The sequence below is a fragment of the Mytilus edulis genome, chromosome 6 (assembly GCF_963676685.1).
Source record: "Mytilus edulis chromosome 6, xbMytEdul2.2, whole genome shotgun sequence".
Lineage (NCBI taxonomy): Eukaryota > Metazoa > Mollusca > Bivalvia > Mytilida > Mytilidae > Mytilus > Mytilus edulis.
This window is the reverse complement of record NC_092349.1, coordinates 44,761,999-44,776,601: the sequence shown is the minus strand read 5'-3', so window position 1 is coordinate 44,776,601 and position 14,603 is coordinate 44,761,999. Positions and strand designations below refer to the sequence as shown.

The 14,603-nt window shown below is 35.7% G+C and overlaps 1 protein-coding gene across 2 annotated transcripts in view; it reads right to left on the bottom strand.

Moving 5' to 3' along the window:
• Positions 1-2,237: 2,237 nt before the first annotated feature.
• The window catches only part of LOC139527729 (collagen alpha-6(VI) chain-like), a 50,463-nt gene continuing 38,097 nt past the window's right edge, over positions 2,238-14,603 (bottom strand). For both annotated transcript variants that reach the window (XM_071323362.1, XM_071323364.1), the window contains exons 9-10: positions 2,812-2,863; positions 2,238-2,344 (exon numbers count right to left, since the gene is read on the bottom strand). In XM_071323362.1, the coding sequence (XP_071179463.1) occupies positions 2,841-2,863 (23 nt within the window). In that variant the 3' untranslated portion in view covers positions 2,238-2,344; positions 2,812-2,840. The remainder of the gene's footprint in view (positions 2,345-2,811; positions 2,864-14,603) is intronic.

Genomic DNA, 14,603 nt, shown 5'->3' with positions numbered 1-14,603 from the left:
GTGTAACGCTGTTCAAAAATTATCAATCGATTGAGAGAAAACAAATCCGGGTTACAAACTAAAACTGAAGGAAACACTTCATCTATAAGAGGAAAACAAAGGAACAACAGGAACACAAAAACAAACGCCAACATACATAGAAACGAACTATTTGATAACAACTACCATATTCGTGACTTGGTACAGGACATTTTAAGTACAGTTTGTTCAAAGCCAATAACAACTAACAAAACATCATGCATTTAAGACTAAAATATCAATCACAACAACATCTTATGGATTTTGTTTTAAGATATCATGAACTCCCAGAGAAAAAAACATGACCTTGGGCAATGGCAAGTATCGACAGATTGTAGAGCTATGAATATGCATATATATATATATATAAGAATAATGTTTACTTTGATTTTAATCGACTGATAACAAAATCAATATTAATACCAATAAAACAATACTCAATGATCTTATTACAGTGTTTAACTGATTACTTTTAAGAATAAATTTATTTAAAGGATCGATAAGTTTTGTACAACCAAACTTCCAAACGCAATCTTTGTATTTATGGAAAAATTTAGTAAAGGTTTTAAATAATTTGTGGTAACGAAATCCCTGATTTAACAGTTTACTGCAGTACTACATTGATTACGTGCATTAAAAAATCGAAAACATCACAACAGACACGGGCATAGCGAATAAGTTGTGATATATAAATACCGTAAGATGGTGGCAAGGGAACATCACCGTCCAAAAAAGGAAAATTAACAATAGGAAATGAAACATCGCCCCTTTTGTCGTACATATGTGTGTAGAGTTTCCATTGTAAAACTGAAATATCCAAATCTAGGAAAAGAATATTATTACCCTTTATATTTTATCTACATATTGTAAATTCCTTATGGGTTAATTTCGGCAGTGTATTTCTAACATTCTTGATTATTTAACGAAAATATCATCAAGATAACGGTAAATGCTGTTTAATTTATCAATTATAAGCAATTTATACGAGTTTTTACTGAGTTTGGTCATGAACTGGGATTCATTACAGTACAATAACAAGTCTGCTATTTAAAGGGTGCAATTGATGCCAATAGGAATACATATAACCTGTGGTTAAATTTTATTGCCGAAACGTACATAATTATTACCAATGAAAAAATTAACACCTTCAATCATCTCATCACACCTCCAGTAAGTATATCTAGCATATTTACCTTTCTCATTAGAAAAGAAGGCTTTAAATGAGTTGCAGGCAGTATGTTTGCAACCAGACTTACAAAACGACCATTTAATTAAATAGGAAAACTCCTGTTTTATAAGAGTTTGTGGCTTACTTTACGGATCCCGCTGAGGGAAGAACAAAAATGTCCTTACATTGTTGGGCTATATTTGAGACGAATTATATATATAGTATGGTTTTAACCCTGTACAATCACAGGTTATCCGATGGAGAATGTCGATCCGTAACTTGTCACATATTTAGATGTGCTTAATATATACATATTTTAAATATGTATACTAGACTTACAGAATTTGTATTTATCGGATCGACATCGTGCATGATGTTAACATCTTGTAGTGCCACAAATATACCCTACTGGAATGCTCAATGTCGTTCCTTCAATTATTCTATCATTTTGAAAACACCACGCAAGTAAAATATATAAAGTAAATGAAATATGATTAAAGTATTTGTTCATGGTAGAGGGTACATATACAAGTATTGTTTCAAGGTTAAGGAAAAGGCGTTAAGTACTCGCCATACAATAGTTGATCATAGTGACACTGATGGGTCTGATGTAGACTAAATGCTCTTCTAGCGTACCGAATTATATTGTTGGTATCTGATGAATTTTACACATGTTTTTATGTCAGCACCAATTATAAATTCTAGTAGTGTGTTTATTATGAGTATTGGGTAAAATCGGAATTAAGTGTTGGTAATCTAGATTTAGAGAGGTTTACTCAAATGCACGTTGACCTAATTTGCGTCAGAAGATATTAAGTTCAGATACGTAACATCCCTTTTCCTTCTCCATTGCTTTCATCTACTTTGAAAAACTTTCTCAAAATTGGGGATTAACGACAATGTGTATTATGTGGACTTGCGCTGTTTTATTTTTGTCAGATGACGGAAATTCCAAAAGAAAATTTTAGCATTCCTATTCAGAATGCCAACAGAATTGTTGAAAACTGACCCTGGATACAATGGTTTGGAGTTTGAAAAATTGATACAATGAAACGATTATAAATTTTATTGTCTCAAGATATATATTTAGATAAAATATGTACTGACAGCCGAATTCATGTACAGTCTTTACGAAATGGCTGCTATCCCATCGAAGTCCTGAAATATACATTTATCTTATATTTATACCCAATACACAAATAAAAAAATATCAATTGGTCATTGGTTGAAATTTTCACCGTGAAAGACAATGTACCCGGCCATCATGTTTTGCTTTACTCTTCTAAAATATTTACAATATTCAATGAAAAAGGTCAATATATCAAACAATGGATTTCAATTACGTATCAAGCAAATCAAGTGATGCTTGTGCTTTTTACGTACAGGTATGTATGACATAACGTTGCCTTGACGAATAAATATACAAATGAATAATAATTTAAGGCACACACGAAAGTAAGATGGAATGAAAATACGTTTCAATACGTTAAGAGTAATCAAGTGTACTACAACTTGACTTTCAGTACTATGATATCATATCATTGTTTGGACGGAAATATTCTTACATTTGTCTTCTTATTCATTTTTACACAACACTAAAGAAGACTGAATGACATTATACAAACCATTTTATTTATAGCTCACATATATCTTTTCATGGATTTCTTTGTCCTGCAACTGCAATGAAAATGTCAAATGTTACCATTTGAATTATGTTACATCTTTCCGTTCTTCATATGCTCTATTACATTGATTTTATCAGAGAGAAAACAACTGAAGAACACACTTGGTATATTGAATTAAGAAAATATCTTGCAATTTTTTTTAATATTTAGTCACATTCTCTTTAAGTGTAACAAAAGTGCATTGTATGTCAAAGCACCTAGTAAACGTACTGTAACTACCACATGTAACGGACAGTCAATGTTACATGTGGTAGTGGAATTAACAATTTTTGGATTCTCATAAATTCTATGTATAACTTTTGGACTAGTTTGAATCTCGGTCTATTTCTGTAATTTATTCTTACATACTTTTGATTTTTTAACCCTGTATGCGTACATTGCCATGCAAATTTTAAAATTGTTTGTATTCACATTGAACGACAAATTTATGTGACGTATATAATTTTTCTGACGTCAGACACTCAAATCAATCCATGTGTTCTTAGACAGTAGATGTTTTTGTGTCCTGTTAAATTGTTTCTTTTAAAAGTTTTGGATTCTCATAAATTCTATGTATAACTTTTGGACTAGTTTGAATCTCGGTCTATTTCTGTAATTTATTCTTACATACTTTTGATTTTTTAACCCTGTATACGTACATTGTCTATATAGATTTTAAAATTGTTTGTATGCACATTGAACGACAAATTTATGTGACGTATATAATTTTTCTGACGTCAGACACTCAAATCAATCCATGTGTTCGTAGATAGGTTTTTGTGTCCTGTTAAATTGTTCCCTTTTAAAAGTTTTGGATTCTCATAAATTCTATGTATAACTTTTGGACTGGTTTGAATCTGGTCTATTTCTGTAATTTATTCTTACATACTTTTGATTTTTTAACCCTGTATGCGTACATTGCCTATGTAAATTTTAAAATTGTTTATAATCCTGGTACTTTTGATAACTATTGTATGCACATTGAACGACAAATTTATGTGACGTATATAATTTTTCTGACGTCAGACACTCAAATCAATCCATGTGTTCGTAGATAGTAGATGTTTTTGTGTCCTGTTAAGTTGTTATACGATGATGACTGATGTACCCATATTTTGACTATTTTATTAATTGTGACTGTTTATTTAACGCATCATGTAAATGTAGCGGAATTTGATGAGACTGTTATTGAAGTGAGAGGGTTAGCGCTATAGAACCAGGTTTAATCCACCATTTTCTACATTTGAAAATGCCTGTACCAAGTCAGGAATATGACAGTTCTTGTCCATTCGTTTTTGATGCGTTTTGTTTTTTGATTTTGCCATGTGATTATGGACTTTTCAAATTGATTTTCCTCTGAGTTCAGTATTTTTGTGATTTTACTTTTTAAAGAGACGTAATTAATGCCATGCAAGATTTCAATATAGCAAAATTTTCATTTCTTAATAATGGTGGATGCAATTTGTACAAAATCAGTCAATCAAGCAGTCATTTTAGTAATTATTTTATGTATGCAATAACCCTTTATCAATTTTGTGCGTGCGAAGTTATTATCTGAAATTATAATTATCAGGAATGTTTAAATCTAACCATCTGAAAGCCAAGGATGTATATTGTGGATTAATACAAATTTTCGTTGATTATTTGGTTAAAAAAACCCACCGAATTTAAATGTTCAATGTAGTACAAATTGTAAGATTGTGTACAATATTTTTAAATCCACTAAAGTTATGAAATCATGTATCCTCAAAATAAAATGTTACCCTCATTCCATGAAAATTGGTAGCCACGAAAATAAACGAATCCACAGTAAGACTTGAACGTGAAGAGATATCTGACCAAAATGGACCATAGAGAAGCGACATAACTTTGCAAAAACATGTAAAACTGCCTATTATAAAAAAAATCATACGGTTGTCTGATACGTGAATTAAAGCATAAGTTATGTGTAACGTGTGTCGCTTTTCCATGCGTCCTTATAACGCATGACGTACCTTTGCATGTACTATTAGCCAAAGAACCTTCTATTGACGACAAAGCAGCAAAACTATCAACAGAAAACGAATACATTGAAGTAGGAATGGATGCCTCGATGTCTAGCTCATTCTGATCTATGTAAGATCCAACTCCTACAAAAGATAGAATTCAATTTTGTTATAGATTTTTATAGATTCTGAAGTTCTCTTGTATTGTTCAAATGGTTCTGAAAAAATACACTGACAACTTGTTGCTAAAATATCTTTCAAACCATATAACATAGAGTACCATAAAAGACTTAACAAACAACTTGAGGACCAGACTAGGCTATACAGAATAATCGTTAATTAGCTTAGACTTAGGTCCAATTTCCCATGGATATTTAAAAAAAAATCTTTCAAGGCCTTCACAAATATTTGACCTTACCTATTGAGAACATCATTATTCCTTGACTTTTTGCCTTAATAGCCAGAGTTCTGGTCAGTGTGGGCTGCCTTGATGCTCCGTCCGTAATAACAATAGCTATTTTAGGTACTCTATGTCCTCTTCCTCCAAAATCAGGTGCAAACGCAAATTTATTAAAAATTTTCAAAGCCTTATGGGTATTTGTATTTCCGGTACTGTATGGCATGCTTAAGATGGCTTTTATTACTTCATCCTTATCATTAAAAGTATTCAGTCAAAACTGGAATTCAGCATCATTAGCAAAAGTGATAAGACCTATCTTAATGTTGTTTGGACCGATGGTAAATCTGTTTACCACAGATTTTGCAAACTCCTTAAGGTTATTGGAGGCAGTAATACCTATGCTTGTCGAACTATCAGCTATGAATATGATGTCAGCAATCGCTCCTTGGCAGGCTGTAAAATGAAATAGCATTTCATTGAAGTTTTATGTATTGAAAATATATGGTAATTTGTTTCAGAAAATCTAGATTGATAACTTGGACACAGTTGAGTAATTAACTTCTTCCTTATCTCAACCAAACCATCAATATTTTCCACTTCAAGTACATATGACGGATCGGATGCAATGCGTTGTAGTTCTGTGGGATCTCGGTTTGGCCCAACACCTAGAAGAAAATAATTGGAATAGATTAATTGATTAAAAGTATTTGATAGCATGATGTCCTATAAAAGGTGTAGTATCAAATGTGTCAAAACAATAGAACTTTAGAATAACATTATTTACATATCGTCGGATCAACGACTTTATATACATATTTCCCCGAGATCTATTTTAATTCTTTTTTCCGATGTTTTATCGTTAGACGAGCATATTTAGATTTAAACATATTATTTAATACCAAAAGAAACGCATAAATGGCAAACGGTATCCTTAGTGAAAATTTGTTTACTAAAATTATTTTGTTTAGGTTACAGACATGAAAAGGGTAACGGTTACATACATGATTAGGGTTAGGGTTACAGACAACATTATAGTTAGGATACAGACATAATTAGGGTTAGGGTTACAGACATAATTAGGGTAAGGGTTACAGACAAGATTAGGGTTAAGATTACCGCCAGCCGTATAGTAAGGGTTACAGACAAGGTTTGGGTTAGTGTTACAGACAGCATTATTGATGAGGTTCCAGACATCATTAGGGTTAGAGGTAAAGGGATGATTATGGTTAGGGTTACAGACATGATAAGGGTTAGGATTACAGACATCATTAGGGTTAGGATTACAGACATGATAAGGGTTGGGGTTACAGACATGATTAGGGTTAGGGTTACAGACATGATAAGGGTTAGGATTTCAGACATACTTATGGTTAGGATTACAGACATGATTAGGGTTAGGGTTACAGACATGATAAGGGTTAGGGGTATTGACATGATTATGCTAAGGGGTACAGACATGATTAGGATTAGGGTTAAAGACATCATTAGGGTTAGGGGTACAGACATTATTAGGGTTAGGATTACAGAAGACAGCATTATGGTAAGGATTACACACATGATAAGGGTTACGGTTAGAGACAAGATTAAGGATATGGTTACCGCCAGTATTATGGTCTGGGTTACAGACATCATTAGGGTTAAGGGTACAGACATGATTAAGGTTAGGGTTACAGACATCATTAGGGTTAGGGGTACAGACATCATTAGGGCTAGGGTTACAGACATCATTAGGGTTAGGGTTATAGACATAATTAGGGTAAGGGTTACAGACAAGATTAGGGTTAAGATTACCGCCAGCCGTATAGTAAGGGTTACAGACAAGGTTTGGGTTAGTGTTACAGACAGCATTATTGTTGAGGTTCCAGACAACATTAGGGTTAGAGGTAAAGAGAAGATTAGGGTTAGGGTTACATACATGATAAGGGTTAGGATTAAAGACATCATTAGGGTTAGGATTACAGACATGATAAGGGTTGGGGTTACAGACATGATTAGGGTTAGGGTTACAGACATGATAAGGGTTAGGATTTCAGACATACTTAGGGTTAGGATTACAGACATGATTAGGGTTAGGGTTACAGACATGATAAGGGTTAGGGGTATTGACATGATTAGACTAAGGGGTACAGACATGATTAGGATTAGGTTAAAGACATCATTAGGGTTAGGGGTACAGACATGATTAGGGTTAGGATTACAGACATTATTGGGGTTAGGATTACAGACGACAGCATTATGGTAAGGATTACAGGCATAATTAGGGTTAGGATTACAGACAAGATTAGGGTTAGGTTACAGACATGATTAGGGTTAAGTGTACAGCATAATTAGGGTTAGGATTACAGACAGGATTATAATTAGGATTTCAGACAGAATAAGGGTTAGGATTTCCCACATCATTAGGATTAGGGTTACATACATGATAAGAGTTAGGGTTACAGACATGATAAGGGTCAGGGTTACAGATATAATTAGGGTTATGATTACAGACAGCATTAGAGTTGGGGTTACAGATATGATGAGTGTCAGGGTTACAGACATGATTAAGGATATGGTTACAGACATCATTAGGATTAGGGTTACACACATCATTAGGGTTAGGTTTACAGACATAATTAGGGTTAGGGTTCCAGATATGATTAGGATTAGGGGTACAGACAGAATTAGGGTTTTGGTTACAGACATCATTAGAGTAAGGCTCACAGACATGATGAGTGTTAGGGTTACCGACATGATTAGGGATATGGTTACAGACATCATTAGGGTTATGATTACAGACATACTTAGGGTTAGGGCTACAGCCAGAATTAGATTTAGGGTTACAGACATGATAAGGGTCAGGGTTACAGACAGAATTAGGGTTTTGGTTACAGACATCATTAAGGTTAGGGTTACAGACATCCTTAGGGTTAGGGTTACAGACGTCATTAGGGTTAGGTTTACAGCCATGATTAGGATAAGGGTAAAGACATGATTAGAATTATTGGTACAGACATAATTAGGGTTATGATTACAGACATACTTAGGGTTAGTGCTACAGACAGAATTAGGGTTAGGGTTTCAGACATAATAAGGGTTAGGGTTACAGACAGCATTATGGTTAAGGTTACAAACATGATAAGGATTAGGATTACAGACATGCTTAGGGTTAGGGTTACAGACATGATTAAGGGTTAGTTGTACAGACATAGTTGAGGATAGGATTACAGAAATGATAAGGGTTAGGGTTACAGACAGAATTTGGGTAAGGGTTACAGACAGCATGAGGGTTAGGGTTACAGACATGATAAGGGTAAAAGTTACAGACAAGATTAGGTATAATGTTTCCACCAGCATTATAGTTAAGGTTATAGAAAAGATTAGGGTTTGTGTTACAGACAGCATTATGGTCAGGGTTACAGACATCATTAGGGTTAGGGGTACAGACATCATTAGGGTTAGGGTTAAAGACATCATTAGGGTAAGGGTTAGAGACATCATTAGGGTTAGGGTTACAGACAGCATTATGGTAAGGATTACAGACATGATTAGGGTTACAGTTACAGACAAGATAAGGTTTAGGGTGACAGACATCATTAGGGTTGAGATAATAGACATGATTAGGGTTAGGGTTACAGACATGATTAAGGTTAAGAGTACAGACATAATTAGGGTTAGGATTACAGACAGGATTAGAATTAGGGTAACAGACAGAATAAGGGTTAGGGTTACAGACAGCATTAGAGTTAGGGTTACAGACATGATAAGGGTTAGGGTTACAGACATGATTAGGGTTAGGGTTACAGACAGAATTAGGGTTAGGGTTACAGACATCATTAGGGTTATGGTTACAGACATCATTAGAGTTAGGGTTATAAACATGATAAGGGTAAGGGTTACATACATGATAAGGGTTAGGGTTAGACATGATCAGGGTTAGGGTTATATACATGATAAGGGTTGGGGTAACATACATGATAAGGATTAGGGTTACAGACATGATAAGGGTTAGGGTTACATACATAATTAAGGTTAAGATTACATACATGATTAGGTTTAGGGTTAAAGACAGAAATAGGGTTAAGGTTACAGACATGACAAGGTTAGGGTTACAGACATGATAAGGGTTAGGGTTACAGACATGATAAGGGTCAGGGTTACAGACCGAATTAGGGTTTTGGTTACAGACAGCATTAGAGTAGAGGTTACAGACATGATGAGTGTTAGGGTTACAGACATGATTAGAGATATGGTTACAGACATCATTAGGGTTAGGATAACAGACATCATTAGGGTTAGGTTTACAGACATGATTAGGATTAGTGGTACAGACAAAATTAGGGTTTTGGCTACAGACATCATTAGAGGTAGGGTTACAGACATGATGAGAGTTAGTGTTACAGACATGATTAGGGATATGGTTACAGACATCATTAGGGTTATGATTACAGACATACTTAGGGTAAGGGCTACAGACAGAATTAGATTTCGGGTTACAGACATGATAAGGGTCAGGGTTACAGACAGAATTAGGGCTTTGGTTACAGACATCATTAAGGTTAGGGTTATAGACATTCTTAGGATTAGGGTTACAGACATCATAAGGGTTAGGTTAACATGATTAGGGTAAGGGTTACAGACATGATTAGAATTAGTGGTACAGACATAATTAGGGTTATGATTACAGACATACTTAGGGTTAGTGCTACAGACAGAATTAGGGTTAAGGTTACAGACATAGTAAGGGTTAAGGTTACAGACAGCATTATGGTTAGGGTTACAAACATGATAAGGATTAGGATTACAGACATGCTTAGGGTTAGGGTTACAGACATGATTAAGGGTTAGTTGTACAGACATAGTTAGGGATAGGATAACAGAAATGATAAGGGTTAGGGTTACAGACAGAATTTGGGTAAGGGTTACAGACAGCATTAGGGTTAGGATTACAGACATATTAAGGGTAAAAGTTACAGACAAGATTAGGTATAATGTTTCCACCAGCATTATAGTTAAGGTTATAGAAAAGATTAGGGTTTGTGTTACAGACAGCATTATGGTCAGGGTAACAGACATCATTAGGGTTAGGGGTACAGACATGATTAGGGTTAGGGTTAAAGACATCATTAGGGTTAGGGTTAGAGACATCATTAGGGTTAGGGTTACAGACAGCATTATGGTTAGGATTACAGACATGATTAGGGTTAGGGTTACAGACAAGATAAGGTTTAGGGTTACAGACATCATTAGGGTTGAGATAACAGACATGATTAGGGTTAGGATTACAGACAGGATTAGAATTAGGGTTACAGACAGAATAAGGGTTAGGGTTACCCACATCATTAGGGTAAAGGTCACAGACATGATAAGAGTTAGGGTTACAGACAGAATAAGGGTTATGGTTATAGACAGTATAAAAGTTAGAGTTACAGACATGATAAAAGTAAGGATTACAGACAGCATTAGAGTTAGGGTTACAGACATGATAAGGGTTAGGGTTACAGACATGATTAGGGTTAGGGTTACAGACATAATTAGGGTTAGGGTTACAGACATCATTAGGGTTATGGTTACAGACATCATTAGAGTTAGGTTTATAAACATGATAAGGGTAAGGGTTACATACATGATAAGGGTTAGGGTTAGACATGATAAGGGTTAGGGTTATAGACATGATAAGGGTTGGGGTTACATACATGATAAGGATTAGGGTTACAGACATGATAAGGGTTAGGGTTTCATACATAATTAGGGTTAATATAACATACATGATTAGGTTTAGGGTTAAACATTGTTAAAGACAGAAATAGGGTTAAGGTTACAGACATGACAAGGTTAGGGTTACAGACATGATAAGTTTAGGGTTACAGACATGATAAGGGTTAGGGTTATAGACATGATAAGGGTCAGGGTTACAGACCGAATTAGGGTTTTGGTTACAGACAGCATTAGAGTAGGGGTTACAGACATGATGAGTGTAAGGGTTACAGACATGATTAGGGATATGGTTACAGACATCATTAGGGTTAGGATTACATACATCATTAGGGTTAGGTTTACAGACATAATTAGGGTTAGGGTTACAGACATGATTAGGATTAGTGGTACAGACAGAATTAGGGGTATGGCTACATACATCATTAGAGTAGGGGTTACAGACATGATGAGTGTTAGTGTTACAGACATGATTAGGGATCTGGTTACAGACATCATTGGGGTTAGGGTTACAGACATCATTAGGGCTAGGTTTACAGACATAGTTAGGGTTAGGTTTACAGACATGATTAGGATTAGTGGTACAAACAGAATTAGGGGTATGGCTACAGACATCATTAGAGTAGGTGTTACGGACTTGATAAGGGTCAGGGTTACAGACAGAATTAGGGGTATGGTTACAGACAGCATTAGAGTAGGGGTTACAGACATGATGAGTGTTAGTGTTACAGACATGATTAGGGATATGGTTACAGACATCATTAGGGTTAGGGTTACAGACATACTTAGGGTAAGGGCTACAGACAGAATTAGATTTAGGGTTACAGATATGATTAAGGTCAGGGTTACAGACAGAATTAGGGCTTTGGTTACAGAAATCATTAAGGTTAGGGTTACAGACATTCTTAGGGTTAGGGTTACAGACATCATTAGGGTTAGGTTAACAGACATGATTAGGGTAAGGGTTACAGACATGATTAAAATTAGTGGTACAGACATAATTAGGGTTATGATTACAGACATAATTAGGGTTAGGACTACAGACAGAATTAGGGTTAGGGTTACAGACATGATAAGGATTAGGATTACAGACATGCTTAGGGTTAGGGTTACAGACATGATTAAGGGTTAGTTGTACAGACATAGTTAGGGATAGGATTACAGAAATGATAAGAGTTAGGGTTACAGACAGAATTAGGGTTAGGGTTACAGACAGCATTAGGGTTAGGGTTACAGACATGATAAGGTGGGAGTTACAGACAAGATTAGGGATAAGGTTACCGCCAGCATTATGGTTAAGGTTATAGAAAAGATAAGGGTAAGTGTTACAGACAGCATAAGGGTCAGGATAACAGACATCATTAGGTTTAGGGGTATAGACATGATTAGGGTTAGGGTTACAGACATCATTAGGGTTAGGGATACAGACAGCAATATGGTTAGGATTACAGACATGATAAGGGTTAGGGTTACAGACATCATTAGGGTTGGGATTACAGACATGATCAGGGTTAGGGTTACAGACATGATTAAGGTTAAGAGTACAGACATAATTAGGGTTAGGAATAGAGAAAGGATTAGAATTAGGGTTACAGACAGAATAAGGGTTAGGGTAACCAAAATCATTAAGGTAAAGGTTACACACATGATAAGTGTTAGGGTTACAGACAGAATAAGGGTTATGGTTACAGACAGCATTAGAGTTAGGGTTACAGACATGATAAGGGTAAGGGTTACAGACAGCATTAGAGTTAGGGTTACAGACATGATAAGGGTTAGGGTTACAGACATGATTAGGGTTAGGGTTACAGACAGAACTAGGATTAGGGTTACAGACATCATTAGGGTTAGGGTTACAGACATCATTAGAGTTAGGGTTACAAACATAATTAGGGTAAGGGTAACAGACATGATACGGGTTAGGGTTAGACATGATAAGGGTTAGGGTTATAGACATGATAAGGGTTGGGGTTACAGACATGATAAGGATTAGGGTTACAGACATGATAAGGGTTAGGGTTACATAAATAATTAGGGTTCGGGTTACAGACAGCATTAGGTTTAGGGTTCAAGACAGACTTAGGGTTCGGGTTACAGACAGCATTAGGTTTAGGGTTACAGACATGATAAGGTTAGGATTACAGACATGACAAGGGTTAGGGTTACAGACATGACTAGGTTTAGGGTTACAGACAGAATTAGGGTAAGAGTTAAAGACAGCATAGGGTTACGGTTGCAGACATGATAAGGGTAAGGGTAACAGACATGATAAGGGTTAGGGTTACAGACAGAATTAGGGTTAGGATTACAGACATGATTAGGATTAGGGTTACAGACAGAATAAGGGTTAGGGTTACAAACAGCATCAGGGTTAGGGTTACATACATGATAAGGGTTATGGTTACAGACATGATAAGGTTTAGGGTTACATACATAATTGGGGTAAGAATTGCAGACATGATTAGGTTTAGAGTTACACACAGAATTAGGGTTAGGGTTACAGACATGATAAGGGTAAGGGTTACAGACATGATTAGGTTGAGGGTTACAGGCAGAATAAGGGTTAGGGTTACAGACAGCATTCGGGTTTTAAGGTTACAGACATAATAAGTGTTAGGGTTACAGACATGATTAGGATTAGGGTTACAGACAGCATTATGATTAGGGTTACAGACATGATAAGGGTTAGAGTACAGACATGATAAAGGTTAGGGTTACATACATGATAAGGGTTAGAGTTACAGACATGATTAGGGATAGGGTTACAGACATGATTAGGTTCAGGGTTACAGACATCATTAGGGTTGGTGTTACAGACATGATAAAGGTAAGGGTTACAGACATGATAGGGTTAGGGTTACAGACATGAAAAGGGTTAGGGTTACAGACATGATAAGGGTTAGGGTTACAAACATGATAAGGGTAAGGGTTACAGACATGATGAGGGTTAGGGTAACAGACATGATAAGGGTTAGGGTTACAAACATGACAAGAGTTAGGGTTACATATATGATAAAGGTTAGGGTTACATACATGATAAGGGTTAAGGTAACATACATAATTAGGGTTAGGATTACAGACATGATTAGGTTTAGGGTTACAAACAGAATTAGGGTTAGTGTTACAAACAGCATAAGGGTTAGGGTTACAGACATGACAAGGGTTAGGGTTACAGACATAATAAGGGTTAGGGTTACATACACGATTAGGGTTAGGGTTACAGACATGATAAGGGTTAGGGTTACCGACATGATAAGGGTTAGGGTTACAGACATGATTTAGGTTAGGTTTACAGACATGATAAGGGTTACGATTACAGACATGATTATAGTTAGGGTACATACAGCATTAGGGTTAGGGTTACATATATGATAAGGGTTAGGGTTACATACATGATAAGGGTTAGGGTTGCAATCATGATTAGGTTTAGGGTTACAGACAGCATTAGAGTTAAGTTTACAGACAATATCAGGGTTCAGGTTTCCGCCAGCCTGATAGTTAGGGTTACAGACAAGATTAGGGTAAAGGTTACCGCCAGCCTTATAGTAAGGGTTAGAGACAAGATAAGGGTTAGTGTTATAGACAGCATTATGGTTGAGGTTACAGACATCATTAGGGTTAGAGGTAAAGACATGATTAGGGTTAGGGTTACAGACATGATAAGGGTTAGGATT